This window comes from Myotis brandtii, unplaced genomic scaffold (genome assembly GCF_000412655.1).
Source record: "Myotis brandtii unplaced genomic scaffold, ASM41265v1 scaffold76, whole genome shotgun sequence".
In the NCBI taxonomy this organism is placed as follows: domain Eukaryota; kingdom Metazoa; phylum Chordata; class Mammalia; order Chiroptera; family Vespertilionidae; genus Myotis; species Myotis brandtii.
Window position 1 is genome coordinate 446,536 of NW_005371037.1, and position 23,520 is coordinate 470,055.

The following is a 23,520-nucleotide window of genomic DNA, read 5'->3' on the forward strand; positions in this document are numbered from 1 at the left end:
GAAATTATTGATAAATTCAATATCATGAACATGTTTTCTCTATGCTCTTTTCTAAGGGTTTTATAGTTTTGACTCTTACACAAGGTGGGGCAAAATTAGATTTACAGTTGTGTGTATGGAAAATAATACAATAATTAAAAAATAATAATCCAAGAATAAACTGTTTCACATATTCACCACTGTAAACCTACTTTTGCCCACCCTGTATTTAGGTCTTTGATCATTTTGAGTTAACTTTTGTATTAACATTATAGTGTGATGTAGGAATCCAACTTCATTCTTTTGCATGTGGGTATCCAGTCTTCCCAGCACCATTTATTGAAAAGGCTATTTATTTTCTCCATGTAATTGTTTTGACACCCTTGTCAAAAGTCAATGGTCCATAAATGGGAAGGTTTATTTCTGGGCTCTCAATTCTATTCCATTGATCTATATGTCTATCCTTAATGCCAATACCAGAATGTCACAGTTAACATAGTTTTCTAGCACATTTAAAATCAAAAAGTGTGAAGCCTCCAACTTTGGTGCTCAGTAACAACATTTAGTGCTTCTTTCATTGCTTTCATCATGTTTGTAGTTCTCAGAACAAAGGTTTTGCATTTCTTTTGTTAAATTTATTCCGAAGTTTTTAAATTCTTTTCGATGGTATTGTAAATAAAATTGTTTTCTTAATTTAATTTTCAGTTTGCTCACTGATAATGTTTAGAAAGGCAATTTATTTTTGTACATTGATCGTGTATCCTGAAGCATTGCTGATGCATTTATTAGTTCTAGTTTTTTCAATGGATTCCTTATGATTTTCTATATATAAGATCATATTATCTGTAAATAGATGTGCTTTTACTTCTTTTCCAATCTGGATGCCTTTTATTTCTTGCCTAATTGCACTGGCTAGAATTTCCAGTACAATGTTTAATAGAAGTGGTGAGTCGACATCTTTGTCTTGTTCTTGATCTCAGAGGAAAAATATTCGCCACTAAGTTAGGATGTTAGTTTTGAGTTTTATAGATGCCCTTAATTGGGTTAAGGAAGTTCCCTTCTATTCCTAGTCTGTTGAGTGTTTTTATCATGAAGATTACCTTCTTTGTGTATTATTTTAGTGGTTGCTTTAGTGTTTATAGCATACATCTTTAACTTTTCACAAACTACCTTCAAGAAATATTATACCACTTCAGGTATAGTTTTAGGAACTTCCATTTCTCTCCTCCCAGCCATTATATAATTATTGGCATACATTTTACTTTTAGATATGTTATAAACTCTGTAAAAATGATTATTTTTGTTTAAACAATTATCTTTTTAAATACTTATTTTATAAATCTGTTTTATAACATTTACTTGTAAAATTAATCTGTGAGGCCATTTAGGGCATTCTGAGAATCACAAACATTTGAAGCTTTCTTTCTTATATGACTAATAGTTAAGTGTTAAATATATTTACATTGTTGTGTAACAGCTCTCTAGAACTTTTTCATCTTGTAAAATAGACACTTTATACCCACTGACGACTAACTCCCAATTTCCCCTTTCTCCTAGCCTCCAGCAACAATCCATTCTACTTTGTTTCTATGAGTTTGAATACTTTAGATCTCATATGAGTAGGCATGTGATATCTTATTGTGAACTGGCTTACTTCATTTAGCACAATGTCCTCAAGAATCATCCCGTTCTTAGCATGTGACAGGATTTTCTTCTTTTTAAAGGCTTAATAATATTTCATTTTATGTATATACTACATTTTCTTTATTCATTCATCTGTTGATGGACATTTGGGTTGCTTCCACCTCTTGGCTATTCTGAATAAGGCTTTAATGAGTGTGGGTGAGCAAATATCTCTATTTTGGATATTGACCCCTTGTCAGATATTTGATTTGCAATTATTTTGCCCCATTCTGTATGTTCCCCTTCTACTTGAATCTCCTCCAGATTTCTATTAGTTATCTTTTGTATATTGATTTTTCTTTCCTAGTAAAAAATATACAAAATCCTTGCCATGCTAAATATCCCAAGCCTGTATTATTCTACTTCTTTTCCTTTGTGGCCTATTTTCTTAACAAGATCTTTTATATTTGGTCTCCAGTTGCTCACACCTTTTTCACTTCCCACAGTCTGTTTCCAATCTCACCATGTTATTAAATTTAGTCTTTTGAAGGTCACCGAGCACCTATTAATCCCCAAATCAAGCTATGCTTTCTCATATCTCTTGGCCTCTCTAACAGCATTTGACAATGATTTATATCCCATTTTTCTTGAAAGCATCCTCTTGGCTTTCAAAACTGCCTTTTCCTGACGTTCCAGTTACCTCTCTAGTGGTAATGTCTCCCTAGCTGTCATCATTATTTTTAGAATTTGAACCTCATCAGTGTAGACATTCCTTCAAATTCCCTTTTTGCTCTTTTTTCTCCTTTTACTAATTCACTCAATTCCAACACTTTTATTATCACCTGAAGGTGCTATGCCTTTTAAATATCTCCAGATTCAATCTTTATCCTGACTCCAATCCTACATTTCTGCCTGCTGGTTGAACATCACAGTCATAGAACTTTGGAGCTGTAAGAAGCCTAGAGATCACCTCATTCAATGTATTTCAAACTGCTCCACAGTACCCAAGGGATTTCCTGCACACAGAGCAGGTGTGTCTGTATCTCAAGCAGCTCTGCTTTTTTCTGCATTGTTTGTTCATTTAATATGTATTCCCTAAATGACTCCTTAATGGCTTATAGCAGTTTAAAAGATAATAATGTTATAAATAATTTGATGCTAGTAAATCTGACAATCTTGATGAAGTGGACAATTCACTTAAAAAACACAACTTTTAAAAATGGACACAAGAAGAAATATCACTTTAATAGAAGTAAATATAGAAATATAACTATTAAAGATATTGAATTCAAAATTAAAACCTATTCCACAAAGGAAACGTAAAGCCTCACTATTGAATTCTTCCAAACATTTACACATATTGTAACACCAATGCTATTCAAACTATTTCAAGAGTTAAAAAAAATGTTAACTCTTCTCAACTCATCTTTATGTCAAAATCGGAAAGAACACTACAAAAAAGTAAAAGTATAGGTCAATCTCCCTCATGAAAACTGATTCAAATATTAAATAAAATATTAGCAAATATAACCCAGCATGTTAAAAGAGGATAACACATTATGATAAAGGTGTGATTGTTCTAAAAATGCACAGTTTGTTAAACATTTGAAAAATCAAGCAATGTAATTTACTACATTAAAATTTTTTAAAGGAAGAAATGAAGCTGTCTTTACTATCAGTCAACATGGTTGTGCACATAGAAAATTCACATGAATGCATAGACAAGCTCTTAGAGTACATTTATTAATGTACTGGATACATAGTTAACAAAGAAAAATAAAATTTACAAATAAATAGAAAATAGAATATAAAAAACAACATATTTATAACAGTATCAAAAAGCCACCAAATACATAAGAATAAATCTAAGAAAAAAAAAAGAATTGCACCCAAATGCTCTAAAATATTATCAAGAAAATTTAATGAATACCTAAGTAAATGGAGAAATATATTATTTTCAAGAATTGAAACATATTATGTTAATTGTTCTCAATTGATCTATAACTCCAATCTAAATCTCAGCAGAGTTATTTTAAAAATAGAATTTGACAAGGGAATTCTAAAATTGAAAGTACAAGTAAATGCAAAGGGCCAAGAATGGCAAAAACAGCCTTGAAGAATAAAAACTAAGTTGAAATATTTACACTACCAGATACCAAGACTTACTGTCAAGCTATAGTATTAAAACTTAGGTATGGAACAAAATAAAAACAGACCAAACCATGCTTGATCACCAGATATATAACAAAGTTGTCACGGGGGGGGGGAAGGGGAGTGGTGGAAAGAGGGGATGGCCTTTTTCATAGGTGATATTGGATAAGCTGGCTATTATTATGGGGAAAAATAAATCTTGACTCCTAGCACACATCAAACATAAATATAAACTCAAAATGAATTACTTCACTAAAGGTAAAATGCTAAAGCTAGAAGATAATATGTTCATGATCTTGGGGTAGGCAAGCATTACTTATGTAGAAAACAGAAAGCACTAACCATAATGAAAATTGACAATTAGAGGTCATTAAAATTAGGATATTCTCTTCATTAAAATCACCATTAAGAGAATAAAAAGGCAAGCCACAGACTGGAAGAACATTTCTGCAATCCCGGTATCCAACAAATGACTAGTATCCAGGTTATATAAAGAATTGATTATAAATTAAGAAAAGGGCACACAATCCAATAAGAAAATGGAGAAAGATGAACAAGCACTTCACAAATGAGGAGATGCAGATGGCCAATCAGCATCCAAAAACTTGCTCCACATAAGGAAATTGAAAATTAAATGTACAATGAGATATTACTACATGACTATTAGAATGGCCATTATAAAAACCACCCACACAAGGTGGCAGTAAGAAGGATTGGGAGGATATGGACAATCGGAACTCTCATTCACTGCTGCTAAGAGTATAAATTGGTACAACCACTTTGGAGAACTGTTTTGACAGTATTTACTAAAACTGACTATAAATATATCCTTTGGACTAACAGTCCCAACACTAGGTATATACAGAGGTGTATAGTGTGCACACCAAAACCATATTCTAGAATGTTCCTACCAGCACTATTCATAAAAGCCCCAAACTGGCCCTAGCCGGTTTGGTTCAGTGGATAAAGCATTGGCCTGCAGACCAAAGGGTTCCAGGTTCCATTCCCGTCAAGGGCATGTACCTTGGCTCCTCCCAGCCTGGGCCCTGGTCAGGGTGCTTGCAGGAAGCAACCAATTGATGTGTTTCTCTCACGTCTATGTTTCTGTCTGTCTTTCCCTCCTTTTTCCACTCTCTCTAAATCCCTCTTTTTTCCACTCTCTCTAAAAGATCAACAGAAAAATATCCTCAGGTGAGAGAATTAACAACAACAAAAAGCCCCAAACTGAAAAGAATTCAAAGGCCCTTCAAAAATCAACAAAATGGCTCTGACTGGTTTGGCTCAGTGGATAGAGCGTTGGCCTACGGACTGAAGGGTCCCAGGTTCCATTCCAGTCAAGGGCATGTACCTTGGTTGTGGGCACATCCCCAGTAGGAGGTGTGCAGAAGGCAGCTGATCGATGTTTCTAACTCTCTATCCCTCTCTCTTCCTCTTTGTAAAAAATCAATAAAATATACTTTTAAAAAAAGAAGAAAGAGCAGTCCTTTCTTTCCTATTTAAAAAAAAAATCAACAAAATGTACTTATAAAATATTGTATGTTCATATAACAGAATACAACAAAAAAACCCTCTACTACATGCAAAAATATGGATGAATCTCAATAGATGTAATGTTGACTGAAAAAAACAAACACAAAAGTATACATAACAAATGATTCTACTTATGTAGGCAAAATGAATTAATGGTGACAGAAATTGCCTTTGAAGGAGCACTGAGAGGGAGCACAAAGTAGAGTTTGGGGTGCTGGTTTTGTTCTGTCTCTAGATTGGGTTGTAGTTACATGTGTGTGTTTATTTTGTAGAATTCATCGAGATTTTTGAAGTACTGTTTTCTATACCTCTATGAAATTATACAAATATTAAGCATATTTGTTAAAAAATTAGTCTGAAAGTTTTACTTTAAAAAAAGTGTTTACTTTGATCAAATAAAAAGGAATTATGCAATTATTTTTTCTTTTTGTATCCAATATCAAAAAGCTTAGAGATAAGTTAACTGTTAATTGCAGTAACTATATTAATTTAAATGGTTTATTTCCTTCTTTCTCCTTCTAAATGGCTTTTGATTTTCTATTTCTAATTATTATATGTGTTTCAATTATACACCATCTTTAAGTTTTTTTAGGAACAAATTATTGATAAAAATAAGTATAAAATGTACTGTTTTATCTAGAAAATGTGGTTACAATTTTCTTTACTTTTTTATTAAAAAAAAATGAACAGCAAAAACATCAGAATGGCTTATCCTATTTTCATTTTAATTAAATGTAAAACACTAATATGACCAATAGATGGAGGCAAAACCAAAGACTAAAATTTTCTTGTAATAAGTTACAAATTGTATTGGTTCTATATACTTATTAGTTATTGGTACATTAGTAAAAACTAGGTGGATTAATTTTTACATTTTGTGGTTAATTTTATAAATTTTGAACACATCTCCAGAAGTCACTTCAGTCTTTTCTTCTGCTAATAACAGGGCAACTGAATAACAATGGATTTTTAATGCTATTGTTTTTCCTCCAGAAAAGTAGATGCTAGAATCACTTTGGTATCCTAGATTCTAACATTCCTGATCTAAATTATTTTAAAGTCAACAAAATCCTTCTTATAATAAGTAAGCCATCTTTTCAAATTTGTTTAGTGTTGCCAAATGGACTATTTTAAATTAGTTTGTTTCCTACTCTACCATTTAATAAACTGTTCCTTCCAATTACAATGGGCTTTTTGCTTGGGATTTAAAAATTCCAGTGAATTAATGAAATCTTTTTTTTTTCTTTTTTATAATTCACAGGACTCTGCAGCCCCTGAGGAATATATACTCGTAAAATCTGACGGAGAGATCCTCATAAGTCCCTACTTGCTGTGGAAAAGAACAAAAGGATGAAATTAGTCGTCGCTGGATAGCTACTTTTAAAAATCAATTTTATTGAAGAATAACTTAATGTACAAAAACTTAATTCCATTTAAGTATAGAATTTAATGACTTGGGCAGTTGTATACACCTGCAAAACTACCACTACAATGAAGATACAGCACATTTCCACCACTTACAAAACATTTTCCTGCCCTTCCCCAGTCCAACTTCCGTCCCTGTCACCAGGCAACCACAGCTCTGGGGTCTATAAATGAATTAATTTTTCCCCAAGTAGATATTCAGGTGTTCCAGCACTATTTCTTTAAGGGAATTTCTCATTGAAATCCTTAGATGCTTTGTCAAACATTAATTGATCATTCATATCTGGATCTATTTCTAGACTCTATCCTGTTGATCTATATATGTCTATTCACACTGTCTTAAAACTGCTGCTTCACAATTAGTTTTGAAACCAGGTTCTATAAATTCCCCAACTTTATTATTCTTTTTAAAAACTGCTCTGGCACTTATGATTTAATGAAACTTTTCTATATTTATATTTTATGCCATAAAATGCAATTTGCTTCTAATAATGGTAATTTTTACGTCTTAAACACTACCATAAATTACATAAAAATAATATTAAAAAAAATGGAATCTTTGTTATGATTATTTGATAGACTAACCAGTGATACATGGATATTAACATTCAAGAACCCCACTGATGAAAAGCTATAATATTTAAACGTGAACTTACTGGAAACTTACTTCATGAACACGGGCAATTTACTTAGCCTCCATAAGCTCAATTTCCTCATTTCTATCATGTCATCTACCTCATGGGGTTATTGTGAGGCTCCTGAGATAACATGTGAGCACCTATAGCACACACAGTAAGCACTCAATTGTTAGCTGTTAATATTATCACAGTGCGTCAGTATGTCACATCTTGGATAGATAAGAACTTTCATAAATAAGATCAGAGGAGAATATTTCATTCATGCATTATATAAATGATGATTGGGGAAGGCTGTTAAACAAATGTGGAATATTTTTTACACTATGATTTTGATATATTTCATCTTGGAATTAATTTTTAAAGTGAAAGTAATTGCCAAAATTAATTACACATTATTTTTATATTTAAATAACTAAAATAACTTTACATCGGTAATGGCATTAAGAGAGTATTGTCTAATTCCCCAGTGGTTTTATACCTGGAACCTGCTAGCTCCCTCCCCATCTCATTCTCCTCTGACAAAGGCTGCTGGCTTTGTTTATTCCTTTCCTTCTAGAAGTAAAAAGCCTGTGTTATCAACTTAGTAGCATTTTATTCAACAATGCAATTTCCTCTGACAAAGGCTGTTGGCTTTATTCCTTTCCTTCTAGAAGTAAAAAGCCTATGTTATCAACTTAGTAGCATTTTATTCAACAATGCAATAAAAATTTACATTTGTAGTGGTGTAACTTATTAAAAATCAGAATTTGATTATCATCTCCATTAATACCCAGAAGTTAGATTTCTCTAAAAATAAACTAATCCGACCTAAGGGGTAAATCTCCTAGAGGCCAAATCTAGGAGCAGGGAGTGAGTTTTTCTTACAAATGACACTCAATATTGAAGCGTTTTCTTTTTCTAATTGTATGTTTTAGCCAATTTTGAAATGTTTAAATGACCTCATTAATAAAATACTAAAAACTCAATATAGAATCAATGATTAGAGTTTGAGTGTACACTGATGGATATTTGGTCTCTAAGGAAAACATGCTTTAAATAAAATTTAATTGCACGCTAATAAAACAACTTTGAGGCTAGCCAAATAATGAAATCTTCTGCCTTAGAGATTTTTGATGACAGAGCAGGGAACATCTGGCAATGTCTGGAGACATGTTTGGTTGTCTTAAGTGGGGAGGAGGAGTGGGAGGTGCTACTGGCATCTAGTGAGTAGAGGCCAAGAAGGCTGCTAAAGATTCTGCAATGCTCAGGATGCCCCCACAACAAAGAACTATTTAGCTCCAATGCCAACAGTGTGAGAAACCCTGACATACGATTACCTTTCTCGATGAGTTCCAAAACCACCTCATTTTCTAAATGTGCAGACTAAAATAAAAGGAATGGACGGACCTTAAGATGTTTCTTCCTTTTGGATTCTTCTTACAAGCTTTTGCCTATCTTCAAATAAGAAATATGCAAGAGCACATGTAAGCAAAAATGAGCTCCAGTGCTTTTTTTTTTTTTTCCTGGAATGTGCTCTGAAGGATCTGTTTCTTATATCAGTTCTTAGTATGATTCTCACAGCACAGCTACATCTTGGTCTAGAGTCGACCCTTCAATCGGGATATGCTTTCTATGTGAGTTATTAAATTGGAGTGTGAAAAAACCTGAGCGGCATCTGATTTTTTAAATAATGGCAGGCTCACTTTCTAATTTTTTTGATTGCTAAAAATTGCTCCTGTTTAAGGCAGTTATATCTGAAAAGGGAACTCTAATGACTGTTCAGGACACAGTGCTCTTAAGAACTCGCATTAATCCAGTGATGTTTTCCTAATTTTCAAGTACTTACATCTAGTAGAGATGAAATGCTGAACCTATTATAACACAAAGAGAAGGAAGAAAACATATTAGGTAGCAACTTGCTCTTAGATTTTTATAAGCTATACATTTCATTAAGCAGATTTTTCTGGCCTACATATCCTGCTACTCTGAGCTCCTCTGGAGGTCATGGTCATGTCTATGTCATTAAATTCCTAGCAAGAACCGTTACATTTACCTGAGTTTCAATTGGATAATTAAAGCGATCAATGACAAATGAATGCTTTTGCATTTTTATTCCATTTGCTTAGTGTTAACAAGACCCACCTTAAAAGGGGGAAAAAATTAGGTATGAATTTAAAGAGCAACTCATCTGCTAGGCATTGAGAAGCTGCATATAGAATGAGCAATAAGCCATTCTCAGTTTCCAGGCTCTGGATCCATTCTGGAAATACATTTTCTCTCAGAATCTCATATCTTTAAGTCCTTGTAATTATTTGCTGAACTTCTTTTGCCTTATTTTGCTTACTTCCTGAGTTCTCTCTTCTGTTGGATACTGTTGACACCGAGCAGGGACCTTGGAAGATGAGGTAGGCATTTCTTCTAGGTGTGGAGGAGTTTGGATTCTATGCTGCACATTTTACTGGAAAGTCATGAGAGGAGCCACAGGAATATAAAGGTAGAGCTTTGGGATATTCAAGGATGCAAATACCTAAAGCAGGAAGGGCATTTCTGATTGAAATGCTGGGTAAGAGAACCACTCAATACCATTTTTTTTTTTCAAACCTACCATGTAATAGGTATCTCATCCATATTATAGCTCATATATTCCTTACAAAACTGTAACAAGATAGATATTATCTCCATTTCACATATGAGAAAACCGAGTTTATTTGCCCAAAGTCACACATAGGTGGCAATCATATTTGAACCCAGATTTGTCTGGCTCAGAGTTTAATGCGCCTCCTAGCTATTCTCCTATGCCTCCAGGGAATGTTTCAGGTGTCTGGACCTACCCTGTTCATTAGAGTAGCCATTAGTTAAATGGGGCTAGTCTGAACTGAGATGTGCCGCAAAACGTATACTGTTTTGAAGACTTATATTACCCAAAAAAGTAAAATATCTCCATAATTTTAAAATATATATCTCAAGTTGAAATGAATATTTTGGATTTGTTAGATTAAATATGTATTACTAAACTTATCTAATAAATTAGTCTTTGTTTTAATGCAGCTACTAGAAAGATTACACAGGTGGCTCGCATTATGTTTCTGATTTAGATTATTTAGCTCTGATTTAGATTATTTCTACTTAGGTTCCCAAAAGTAAAATTTTAGGGTTTCAAAGGGATATTTTCAGGAATTTAAATAATTAATAGTTACTCAATACTTCTTAATTTACTGTTTTCTAAATGTAATACAGAAATCTTAAATTCCTTAGGCAGAAAGCACTTGATATTACACAGGTTGAATGGTCATCTGGTCATCCTACAGAGGGGCTAGCATTCCACAATAAACTTATTATAGTAAAGGCATAATCCTGACTGTGATCATGCTTTGTACCTCCAAGTTCCACCAATTCCTAGAGCCAGTTTAGGCAGGGTGAAGGTGGTATATGTGTTGATCGGGAATCAAGAACTGACACAGAGGTTTCATTTTGATATGGGACCGAATCAGAGTACATGCTACTTCTCTGGGTTTCTTTTGATCATGATGTCCTAGCATAGTGGTGGATATGGTGATAAATGCCAACAAATAGAAATAAATGGATGTTTTCACATCCATTTAGACTAAAAATAAAGACTCAAAATCCCATCACTGTGGTAGGTTGTAGGCCAGTAAACTCTCCAGAGAATTGTATTTAAGATTAAAAATAACAAAGCCATTTTATTTCACTGTGTGCCTATGAATTATGATGTGTCCCTTAAACAATCACAAAAAAGGCATATAAGTTAATCACAATTAAGGCCTTAGTTATGAAAAGCATATATTTTATTTTTTTTTTTAAGTACAAGATAAGAGAAAATTTTGTTTGCAAATTGAGTTATTTAGCCTTCTTAAACTAGTAAGTACAGGTAAGTAATATAGTAAAAAGCATGATTAGTGAATGACTTCTGTAGACAGAAGAGTCTGGTGAATATTAAGAAAAGTATAAAGGAAGCAAATGATATAAACTCTGCCCTAAGGGATAGAAGGGATTACCATGCACTAGTTTAGTGTTGAGGCCTGAAAACCAGGGAGTAGTTACATGTCAACTCACCTCCTGATCAGAAAAAAGGTGGCTTCTTTGGCCCTACACTTAAGTGGAAAGCTTATATAAAATCATGGATGCAACTCATTCCCAATTAAGAAAGGAGCCATGGGCTCTTTGCCTTCCAGATAACCAGGCAGCCTCATTTAGCAGTCTACTGGGATAGGAGGGGTCCTGTTATACTGTCTATTAGCTGTATCTGTCATTTGGGTCAGATTAAATACAAAGCGACTCTCACTTTCTGCCAAAACCCTTGTATCATAGATACTGATACTCTGAAACCCAGACATCTCCTTGCCAGGTATCACAAAACAACTGAAGTTCTCCTAACTCTTGAGACCTATTTGTCACAATGATTCAGTCCATATATTACCTTGAACTTTTCAGAGATCATGCGATTTTATTCTAATCTAAAAATTGCCACACATATTTGATTAAACAACATTACTTAGTCTAGGTCGGGTTACAAGTGCTGATTCAAAATAGACAGACATTGAAAAAATATAATTGAAATAAGGGATCACTAATTTAGTGCCTTTGTCTAGTGTTAGTTCTGGTGTTGAGAAGATATGAGAAAAGCCTTCAGGAATAGTCACAGAAGGGCTTGGTAGTCAATGGGAAACTGCTGCTGGAGAGACTGAGAGAGCAGATACTTAATAAGTGTATGCTAGATGAACAAATATGCTATGGATTCAAGGATGCTATATACAGTTAAGAAAAGAATTCATGCCTTTTTTGTTGTTCAAAACTTTTATGTTTTGAATATTTATATTTATGCTTTTGTCACTATCCACACTGTAGCTTTTTAAAAAAGCCTGAGCCACTGTGCGGTTCTAGCCCCAGTATAATCATTATCCCCTCACTCTTAGAATTCCTTCTCATTTGTCACTTGGCCTTTGTGTGGTTTGTATAAAAAGAGGACCCTGGAAAATCAATACTTCCTGTGAACTTGAGAGGCTCTAAGAGCAGTGCCCAAATCCGCAGGATTAGGCAGGTAAAACCAGCAGGGTAGCAGATATATTATGACCTCTTGGACCAAGGTTTAGTTGTAGGCATGTCTAAAAGTCATGCTAACTCACCAGTAGAATAAGGATTACGTAGGTGGACCAGGGTGAGGTAGGACTGTCCTCAGGACTGGGTGAATTGTGGTAGGAGAGGCAGTATATAACATTCATGGATTGAACATCCAACTAACTACTTTCCTAAAAGTCTAGGTTCTAAAACACAAAGATCTAGGCTCTAGACTTTATTAACTTATGAAGATTCAAGTCACTACGTTAGCTCTTATGGTTTAAAATGAAAGCAAATGGCTATGATAGCTGAACTGCACCAGTATATTTAAGACTTTTAAATTGAATTCTGAGTTGCTTTACCTTATAAAAATACATGTCATTATACTAAATGCTCAACAAAAATTCAGGATGGGGATATTTAAAAATACATTTTCCTTGGATCAGCACCAAAAATATCAGTAGTTTTCTGTACAACCCATGACAAATTTTTAAGTATAGGTAAGTTAAAATTTTTCTGATAAAAACCAGAGAAATAATTAAAGGTATTTCCAAACAACTTTCAAATACATTTTGACATCAAGGTCAGGCAATTCACTTGGAAGGATATAATGAGTACCACTGAATTTTTGTAGTAAGACTTTTGATGTCAACTTTGTCTTATGGGGATTTTTGACATTTCACAGAAAGGAGGCACTGGTACTAAGTGATTAGAACCATTAAGACTGAGGTGAAGAATTTGTGCAGCCTTCCACAATTTCAAAGAGGTAGTGATAGCTACTTGTCCTCCTGGCAATGTCAAGTGCCGTTTCTTCCAAGGTGTTTTTCAGACCTGGTTTGATGTAGCGGTTCATCAGGAGGAGTTCTAGGGTATCTTTGCTGTCTCTGTTCCCAGCAGCAAGGTGTAAGGGGGTCAAGAGGCCTTTTGTTTGGGCATTGATATCTGCATCATGCTGAAGGAGGAAAGAAGCTACTCTAGTATTATTCCACTTACAAGCACTGTGCAGGGGTGTCCAGCCATCCACAGTCACCGCATGAACATCTGCTCCTTGTGCAATTAGCTCACGGACAACCTCTAAGTGTCCACCGTAGGCTGCTCGATGAAGAGGGGTATAGTCATCTTCATCTCTAGCGTTCACAAGAGTGGCCTTTTCAGAAAGTAGTCTCCGTACTGTAGACAGCTGAAAAGAAAAAAGAGATATTTAAAAGACCCAACTCAAAACTAAACAGTAAATTGAGAAAATTAAACTGTCTAGTGGTGTTAGATTTAATGAAGTTAAAAAAAACTTGTTAGCAGATGACTTTAAAATGAAAACAAGATTTCATTTTTGGAGGGAGAGGGTCAATGATTTAAGAATGAACCAGTTAGTGTTAACCATAAACTGTTGACTCTAAGAATGTGATTCTCTGAATATCAAACCATTTATTTACTCCCAGGTCCAACTAAGGCTTATTGCATAAAAGCTTTAGTCCTAGATGAATAATTATATTTAATCTTTTATATGTCACTGTAAAGAAAACATAACAGGTTGATTTTTTTTCTGAGGAGCAGCACACCAATGTACATAATGTATAAAACTTTAAAAAATAAACTTCTTTATCAGAGTGTAATGGCAAGAGAAATCTAGAGATTAAACAGCTCAATTCCTTCTAACTAAAACAACCTAAGACATGTTTCAAGGAAGTTTGGTCTATGGACCTGTGGTGGAATACAGTGTGCTCTTGGGTTAAAAAGTTATGCAAAAATGCAAGGCATTTTACTTATTAGTTTATTAAGACACATGAGGGGACTTAGTAAAATGAAGTGAAAGTGGCTGCATGGGAAGAACAGACTTTTGATGTTAAGTAGGACCATCCTACTTGGATGATCCTGGGCAAATTAATATTCCTGAATCTCAATTTCTTACTCTGTAAAAGGGATTATTACCTATCTTTAGGAATATAAAAGGATTCAATCAAATAATAAGGCATATGGTATAGTTGGTATCCAACAAATGTTAGTTCCCATCCTCCTTTTCCTAAATAATACTTATTTCTAGGATGATCCTGACAATATAAATAATTTAAAAATACAAGTGATTGCTTGTGATCTTCATAGTTAATTATCCTCAAATCTCCCCAAATACCTAATTTGACTTTTTGTAGCTGAACATGTACTTTCATGTACATTGCCTCATTTGATCCTCAAAACCCTGCATAAAAGAGGCAGATATTAAAATGGCCACTTTTACTGATAAGAAAATAGAGGTTCAGAAATAGGATTTTCCCAGAGTTAAGGATCAAATAGAGGCTCAAGGACAGGTCTTCTGGCTCCAAATCGAATACTTTTCCTATTATATTATGGTTTCTTCCTTAACTGTTTTTTGTTTGTTTACCTGATTGTTTTCAGCAGCCCACAGAAGCAATTTGCTTGGATCGTTTTCCATTTTTTTTTCTTGGAATTGATACCACTCTTCAGTCTTTTCATCTTGTTCCTCATCTTCATCAGAATTCCCTACCCAGAGACTTTGGGTACCAGTGGGGATAAGGTGTCCATGTGTTTCCAACAACTCAAGTTGGTTAAAGTGTTCAGAAAAGTCCAAGGAATTCTCTGGGTCTGGTTGTCCATCATTTACTTGCTCTTTTTCCATTTTTACTACTATTCTACACACAAAGCATTTCAAATACCAGTGTATAGGTAATCTTTTTAGAGATGAATTATGTCTGCTTTATTTTATCCATCAAGATCTGAAAACACAAACAAAAAATGATTAGGAAAACAGTAATTGAGGCTTTATTAACATCATATATAAGTCTTATAAACACACACACAAATAAACCTTGTCTAAACTCTTTGGTGTTTATTGATACCCTTTATATTTACTAGATTAGATATCAGAGTTGATGGATTTCAGTTATCTATATATTTAATAACCTAATATTTCTTTTTTGTTATTGTTTGCTTCTACTAAGACAGTGGTTATAACTGCACAGTCATATCTCATTTTATTGTACTTCACTTTATCATGCTTCACATTTTTTTTTTTTTTTACAAATTGAAGGTAAGACCCTCCACCAGCAAAAAGATTACCATTTGCTTCAATGCGGTGGTCTGGAACTAAATCCACAATATCTCTGACGTATGGGTATATTTATTTTGAACCTATTGGTTTAGATACTGTTGTATTTATTATGCTAAGAGTGATAAATGCTTAAAGCTTCTAAATTGTAACTAATAAAGACAGGCACATTTTAAAAATCCTCAGCCGAGGATATGCTTATTGATGTTAGAGAGAGGAATAGAGAGAGGGAGGGAGGGGGGAGGGAGGAAAGGAGAGGGAGAGAGAGGGGGAGAGAGAAATAGAGAGAGAGAGAGAGAGAGAGAGAGAGAGAAACAGAAACATAGCTGAGAGAGAGAACATTGATTGGTTGCCTTCGGTACTCGGCCCAACCGGGAATCGAACCTGCAACCTAGGTATGTACCCCAACAGGGGATTGAGCCTGCAACCTTTCAGTATACAGGATGATGCTCCAACTGACTCATCGACCAGGGCAAGCCAGACACATTTTAATAAAACAGACACCTAGATGCTATAGAGAGGACACAAAAACTTCTAAACAAAAACTACTTAAAAGAATCAGGGATCCTTAGAGATAGAATAGCCCTCAAAGGACATGTGTCCCAAACTTCAGTGCAGACATCTTTATCATGACATCTGTAATAGTTATCCTATTTCTACTTAAATAATTTCAGGCTTGGGAAAACTCATTGCTTGAAAAGTAGTCCTATTCACTGATACACAACTATAATTCTTAATTAGCTTATTGTTTTGAAACTGAATTTTGGCTGTCATTCACGCCTTCGTTTAAGAAATATGAATAGAATGCCTGTCTCTGGCTACTGGGATTCAATAATGAACAAGATCCACATTGTAACCTCGAGAAGCTTACTGTCAAGTTGGAGTGACCAAAAGACAGCCGGTTAAAGGCTACGACAGGACCATGTCCAGGTACCATGAGCATTCTGGAGGGCTGCCATTAACCCAGTCCTAAGGGGCTAGAGAAGGTTTCCCAGAGGAAGTGATGCTTATTTTGCTAGGCTGCCATATTGATTTATAAATCAGTATCAGCTTAAAGAGTTACACGGCATATTAAACTTCAACCAAAGAAAATGAGAAGAAAAAGTATTTTAAAAATACCATTTCTACTTATCGAAGTGATCACTATGTAAGGTATAAATGTCTAATCACTTTGTACACCTGAAACTAATATAATATTGTATGTCAATTGTAACTGAAAAAATAAATTTAAAAAAAACAAAACATTTTTTAGCCTCCCAACTATATTTGTTTGAATTCTTATCTTTTCAAGGCTCTTCTCAGATGTTAAGTCTTTCATTAAGTTGTTCTTAATCCTCAAATTAGATCCCTCTCAAATTCTACATTTTTTGTGCTATATATGGTCTTATTTGTCCACTAATTTTGTTTTTTGGCTTCTTAAAATATAATAAGTTTAAGTACAGGGACTATATTTAACTTATAATTATGTCCCACTTAAATACAGCAAGAAATATTGTAGAGTTAAATTTAAATAAGGCCCTACATCACTTGATTTTGACTGGAATGGATTCTGAGAAGTTGGAGAGTTAGTCATACCCCTATGATACTTATTTCTTTCTGCCTAATTTTACAAGTTTAACAGTATACCATCCTAATGCATTAGACTTTATTAGTAGTGCCAAGAGCATTAAACTCGAGTTTAAGTCTATCACTCATGTCTAGTGCCTTCTCTGGGCCTGTTATTTCATTTTAAAATATTAAGAAGGATTTTACTAAAGAATTCCCAAGGCCTGTCCAGCTTTCAGTCTATGAGAGACACTCTCAGAACTGCTTTATGTTTGAGTAGTTCTCACTTTTTTCTTTGTTCTCAAACGATGCCCTGAACTTTGCAACACAAAAATGACCATACATCTAATCATGAAACAATAAACACCAGTACATAACATGAACTAGTTATCATATCAATTTATAGAACAGATCTCGTGGGCCACCTCTCCTTTTTATAACGCCTCTCTTTTTGTAAATTTTGAATTTACTGCTCCGGATACAGTAAACTGCACATAAAATTTTCTTGGTGGATTTAGTCTAAACGGTTAAAGCCAGGTGCACTCCCTGGTTCAGGATTTTAAAAAGTCCATCAGGATTCTTACTTGGTGATATTCCACTAGGAGAAATAGGGTGGGTTTTTTTTGCTTTGTTTTTTTTAATAAGGTGTTTCTTAACCTAATGGACACATAAACGACGGGGAGGGGGGGCATAAACCCCATTTTACAGGTGAAGGAGCGGAGGTTCGGAGAGATGAAAATAACTTGCCCTCGATTAAGGAACTTCAATAGAATCGAAAGCCCAGGTTTCCTCAATTAAAAGTTTCACTTCTTTTTTTACCGCACTAGACTCTCCTGCTGTCAGCACAGAGCCATGCGGATGCGCTCCATCCGAGGCCGAGGGCTCAGGGAAGCGGAGAACGGCCTGTGAGACGGAAGGTCTCAAAGTTCCACCTCCGGGGAGTGGGAGTGAGGGGGGGGCCACCAGCCCGGCCCGCCGGCACCGGGGGCCACTTCCCAGGCCCGGCGTCGCCTCCCCGGCCTTGGGAACCACCAGGAGCAGAGTAACGGCTCCAGCCGCACCTAGAACCCGCGACGCGGCCGGCGGGGTCGACAGGTGACCCGCCCAGAAGCGGCCAGGAGGCCTCAGGTGGCTCCAGGCGACCAGGACGAGCCAGGAAGAGTTACCCACCTTACAGAGGGGAGCTCGCCGCCGCAAACCTCGCTTCCGGGGTTCGTCCCCTCGGCTGCTCGGGATTGGTTCCTGTGCGGGGGCGGGGCCTCGCTGCTAGTTTCCCAGCTCCCTCACGGAGCTCGACAGCCAATGAGAGCCGAAGAGGGCTTGAGGCGCCTACGTCATCAATGAGGTATCGCGAGAGGGAGCGAACTGGTTTCTGGCTCCCGCCTAATTCAGGTTTCTGTCCAAGCGGATCTCAGAGGCGAGCTCTGGCCGGGCTGTTGCTTTTCTGCTCACGAATCTCACTCCTTTCCGGGTAAAAGACAGCCTCTGTCCCGATGGTGTGGCTTCGGAGAGACTTAAGAGTGGGGTAACTCAGGAGTCGTGCCCGCCTCCTGTATGTGCAGAATCTCGGGCGGAAGCCCCGAGTGGCTAACCCTCTGAGAAGAATGGGCTGGGGGGGCTGGGAGGAGTCCTAGGGGGTTCCGCGTTCTGCTGCCGAGAGTCCGGTGGCGGCGGCGGCATGGTGAGGCTTGAATTCCCGGCGCTGCGAATCTGGACGTGGGAGAGGTTCAGCCCCAGCAGCCTCTCCTCCCACATATGCTGCCCACTCGTCCCGCTGGCGGCGGAGGGTATTTCTCCGCAGACCACGTGTTTCTGTTTATTTGCACTAGCGTTATGGGTGCGGCCCTTCATCCTCTTTTCAGAACTAGCCCGTTCCTTTGCTGTCTGAGCCGGAAGTACGGGATCGCCTCCCGGTTGCAGAGTAGCCTGCCCAAGCTCCTTGAATATTCACTCAGAGTTGTTCGCGTGCTAAACCAGAACCACATTTTGCCCATCAGCCTCTCCTCCCACATATGCTGCCCACTCGTCCCGCTGGCGGCGGAGGGTATTTCTCCGCAGACCACGTGTTTCTGTTTATTTGCACTAGCGTTTTGGGTGCGGCCCTTCATTCTCTTTTCAGAACTAGCCCGTTACTTTGCTGTCTGAGCCGGAAGTGCGGGGTCGCCTCCCGGTTGCAGAGTAGCCTGCCCAAGCTCCTTGAACATTCACTCAAGAGTTCGTGTGCTAAACCAGAACCACATTTTGCCCATCAATTTAACAGCTTCCCACAGGGAAAGGGAGGTGGTCCACGAGCTTAATCATAAACTAGAATGGCACGAGAGATGTGCTGTTTTCTATTCTTAAAAAGTACAGTAGGTACTTAGGTGAAAATGAGACTCGTCCACTATTGCTAGTATGCTTTTTTAAAAAAATGCGTGTTTTATAATAATGTAATTTTGTTTTTAGAATTTGGAATCGAGTGAGTTTTCTGACTTTTAAGCGCAGAACCGGGGATTACTCGGCGAGAAAGCTGGTCCTAGAGGAACTGGCCTGACCATAGAAATGAGTCCTGCAGATGCCCTGTAAGCACCCGTCTTCTGGAATCTTTTTTGTTGCTCTGGGTTTTTTAAAGCCCATCAACTAAGATCACCCCAAAAGAAAACATATTTAATAAATTAGCAGTAAGTAGCTTGACGGAACAGAAGTGATAGTCATCAAAAAGAATATTTGGATTGTTTAAAAGTTCATACTATGTGTTTATTAACTGAAAGATTGGGTCTTGCAGCAGTTTGATTATGTTGCTATAAGTATGTACGTTTATGTTTCTTAGGTTTGTCTTAAAATATATTCTTGAGCTTTAAATATTCTTGAGCTTTCATGGTAAAGTCTTACTAGTCAAGGCAAGTCTGTTGAAGCAAATTTTTAGAGGACGGCACGAGAGATGTGCTATTTTCTATTCTTAGCTCTTAAAAAATACAGTAGGTACTTAGGTGAAAATGAGACTCTTCCACTATTGCTAGTCTGCTTTTTTTTAAAAAAATGCGTGTTTTGTAATAATATAATTTTGTTTTTAGAATTTGGAATCGAGTGAGTTTTCTGACTTTTAAGCGCAGAACCGGGGATTACTCGGCGAGAAAGCTGGTCCTAGAGGAACTGGCCTGACCATAGAAATGAGTCCTGCAGATGCCCTGTAAGCACCCGTCTTCTGGAATCTTTTTTGTTGCTCTGGGTTTTTTAAAGCCCATCAACTAAGATCACCCCAAAAGAAAACATATTTAATAAATTAGCAGTAAGTAGCTTAACGGAGCAGAAGTGATAGTCATCAAAAAGAATATTTGGACTGTTTAAAAATTCGTACTATGTTTTTATTAACTGAAAGATTGGGTCTTGCATCAATTTGATTATGTTGCTATAGTATGTAAGTTTATGTTTCTTAGGTTTGTCTTAAAATATATTCTTGAACTTTCATGGTAAAGTCTTACTAGTCAAGGCAAGTCTGTTGAAGCAAATTTTTAGAGGATAAATTGCTCTAGTATTGAATAAATTGGAAATGATTTTGAGAAAAAAGAAAATAAGTAAAAGGACAAGGAACAGGTATGTGGAAAAGCTTTAGACTTGGAGTCTTTCACCCTGCTTTTAATTTCTTGGTTAATACTATGATCTTAAGCAAGTTAGCAATTTTCTAAACTTTGCCTCAGTTTCTTCATTTGTATAATTGGAATAAAAATGTCTTTCTTAGATTAATTTTGATGTTTAAGTGAGAGAATCCTATGAAAGTAATTCACAAGTTGCTGTGGAAGCATAGGGTAGTAATATGAGCTGAAAATATTCAGACCTGCCTGTGTGTACATAGCAATTAGAACTGTGTGCAAAGCATTTTTAAACTTTCTGAAGAGAAATCTTTTCTGGAAGAATCTCTTGCATATAAAGATTTGAAGTGTGTGTATAAAATATATATTTTGAATTATGTACATATACATATGTATATCCTATATAATAAAAGCCTAATATGCAAATCGACCTAATGGCGGAACCACCGGTCGATATTACACGCACTGATCACCAGGGGGCAGACACTCAACATAAGAGCTGCCCCCTGGTGGTCAGTGCACGAGCACCGCTCAGCCAGAGAAGCTGGACTCATGGCTGGTGAGCACAGCAGCAGTGGCGGGAGCCTCTCCCACCTCTGCTGCAGCACTAAGGAGCAGCAAGCCAAGTTGAGTGGAGCGGTAAGGAGTGAGGGGTCCCGGACTGCGAGAGGGCGCAGGCCCAGCTGAGGGACCCCCCCCCCCCCCCCCGCACTTCGTGCACCGGGATATATATATATTTTAACGGTTTAGTGAAAAATAGCCTGAATTTTAAAACAGGGTTTTAATCATGTTTCACTTAGTTGTGCAATAATTAGTTAATTTCTCTGTGTTTAGTCTTCTTATTTTCTATATTATTTTTTTTTTAAGGATTTGACAGCTATATCCTTGGCTTCATCTTTAAAAAAAAACCAAAAAACACTTTTATTGATTTTTTTTTTTAGAGATAGAGGAAAGGAGAGGGAGAGAGATAGAAACATGGAACATCAATAGGCTGCCTCCTGCACACCCCCCACTGGAGATCTAGCCCGCAACCCAGGCATGTGCCCTGACCAGGATTATATTATTATTTTTTTTAAGGATTTGACAGCTATATCCTTAGCTTCATCTTTAAAAAAACACCAAAAAACACTTTTATTGGTTTTTTTTTTTGGTTTTTTTTTTTTTAGAGATAGAGGAAAGGAGAGGGAGAGAGACACACCGGCTGGGCCCTTCTTATTTTTCAGAGATAGCAATACATAACTACATGTGCAAGTTGACATCATAGATACAAAAGTATTTTTAAAAATGTTAAAAGGCCAAAACCGGTTTGGCTTGGTGGATAGAGCGTCGGCCTGCGGACTCAAGGGTTGCAGGTTCGATTCCGGTTAAGGGCATGTACCTTGGTTGCAGGCACATCCCCAGTGGGAGGTGTGCAGGAGGCAGCTGGTCGATCCCTCTCCCTTCCTCTCTGTAAAAAATCAATAAAAATATATTAAAAAATAAAATAAAAATGTTAAAAGGTACATTAAGTTTAATAGAGTATTAATAACTATTACTTTGCTGCTTCACATGAAATTAACTTTGAATACTACCAGATTTGAATAGAACTGTAAATCTGTTTTGTTTCTTGGCCAAATTTGTTAACAGAACACTAACTTTGTTTAGTGAGTAGAGTCAAACAAGCAACTTCAAGGGCCTGAATGTAAGTTACTAATTTATTAGCATAAAATCTACTTAAAAAGTAAAAGGAGGGGCTTTTAAAATTAACCAGTTAATTCTGATTTTTCCTGGAGTGGTGCAAAATGGACTAATGGCAAGTTTAGATATGGTGTCAAATCCTGTTGGTTTTTTATTATGGAATAGAATAGGAAAACAATAAAGCTTCCAGGTCCAGGGTACAAATGAGTGTATAAAACTGATTGTGACGAGGTTATACATTTTTTAAAATAATAGACATTTATTTAAAGAAATATCTTTGAAACCCAGATGTTTTTAAATTGTGCATTTCAGGTTTAACCAACATAATTAAAATACTGAGGACAGATGCATCCACAGATTGATTCCATGATTATTTCTTTGCCCATTCTTCTCTTTCTTTTTTTTCCTGAATAACCTCTTTCAGATATGGTTCAAGGTAGAATTTATCCTCCACATATTTTGTCCACTGCTCTTTAGGCAAGATCTGCTGCCTCACAGACGGGTCCAGTGCTCTCTTAATGCGAAACACCTTGTCATTATACTGGTTCTCAGGAAACTCCCTTATGGCTTCTTTTACATCTTCATCCACATGTATTGTATTGTCTTGCATTAACCCCAGTTTATTGAATCATGCAGCATTGTAATACCATTTTCAAATACCCTGTAGCCACTGGCTTGATGCTGCAACAGCAGGCTGGCTCAATATTTTGACCAAGGTTTTACATTTTTTAAGCAGTCACAGACCTTTTAAAAATTTGTGTACATTTGTTCTGTATTGAATTAGTGGTAGGCAAAACTATGTGACATTAAAGATCTTTTGAATACTTCAAATTCAGACTTATTTTAAGACTAGAAAAGTGATTTACTCCAAAGTGATTGACTGCCATTATTTGCTTTATAAATTTAGATTTCAATTTACTTGAACATTCTTTTAATGAATTATATTGAAACGTTTCTTCTTTTTTAATACAGTGATGATGAAAATACATTTAAAATTTTAGTGGCAACTGACATTCATCTGGGATTTATGGAGAAAGATGCAGTCAGAGGAAACGATACATTTGTCACACTTGATGAAATTTTAAGACTTGCCCAGGAAAATAAAGTAAGTTTGGTTTAATGTTTTTCAGTGTTCCTTACTTAGCAGGCTCTTTTCCCTTCTTAAAATTTGAGGTTTGTTTTATATGCTTATGTGCTCACATTGCCTGTTTAAATATCAATATACTAAAAACCCAAAGCAGGTTTTGTGTGCTTTGTGCCCTTAATTCAA

At 36.2% G+C, this 23,520-nt stretch overlaps 2 protein-coding genes and 1 pseudogene across 6 annotated transcripts in view; 1 reads left to right on the top strand and 2 right to left on the bottom strand.

Moving 5' to 3' along the window:
• Positions 1-11,109: 11,109 nt before the first annotated feature.
• Positions 11,110-18,271, bottom strand: ANKRD49 (ankyrin repeat domain 49). 3 transcript variants are annotated; one of them, XM_005883066.2, is made up of 3 exons: positions 18,175-18,271; positions 14,776-15,127; positions 11,110-13,581 (listed from the first exon to the last, which is right to left on the bottom strand). In XM_005883066.2, exons 2-3 carry the CDS (start codon positions 15,028-15,030, stop codon positions 13,120-13,122), a joined length of 717 nt encoding a protein of 238 aa, XP_005883128.1. In that variant the 5' UTR covers positions 15,031-15,127; positions 18,175-18,271; the 3' UTR covers positions 11,110-13,119. The 3 variants fall into 3 exon arrangements, with proteins under 3 accessions (XP_005883128.1, XP_005883129.1, XP_014386156.1); XM_005883067.2 differs by lacking the exon at positions 18,175-18,271 and adding an exon at positions 18,066-18,165; XM_014530670.1 differs by lacking the exon at positions 18,175-18,271 and adding an exon at positions 17,824-18,055.
• A 120-nt stretch (positions 18,272-18,391) lies between these two features.
• The window catches only part of MRE11A (MRE11 homolog A, double strand break repair nuclease), a 72,423-nt gene continuing 67,294 nt past the window's right edge, over positions 18,392-23,520 (top strand). Inside the window, exons 1-3 of one of the 3 annotated variants that reach the window (XM_005883065.2) lie at positions 18,392-18,475; positions 19,450-19,565; positions 23,223-23,355. In XM_005883065.2, the coding sequence (XP_005883127.1) occupies positions 19,546-19,565; positions 23,223-23,355 (153 nt within the window). In that variant the 5' untranslated portion in view covers positions 18,392-18,475; positions 19,450-19,545. Of the gene's footprint in view, positions 18,476-19,449; positions 19,566-20,057; positions 20,174-23,222; positions 23,356-23,520 lie in introns of those variants that run through there. The other 2 variants (XM_005883064.2, XM_005883063.2) reach the window with 2 other exon arrangements.
• LOC102260968 lies at positions 22,554-22,956 on the bottom strand (annotated as a pseudogene).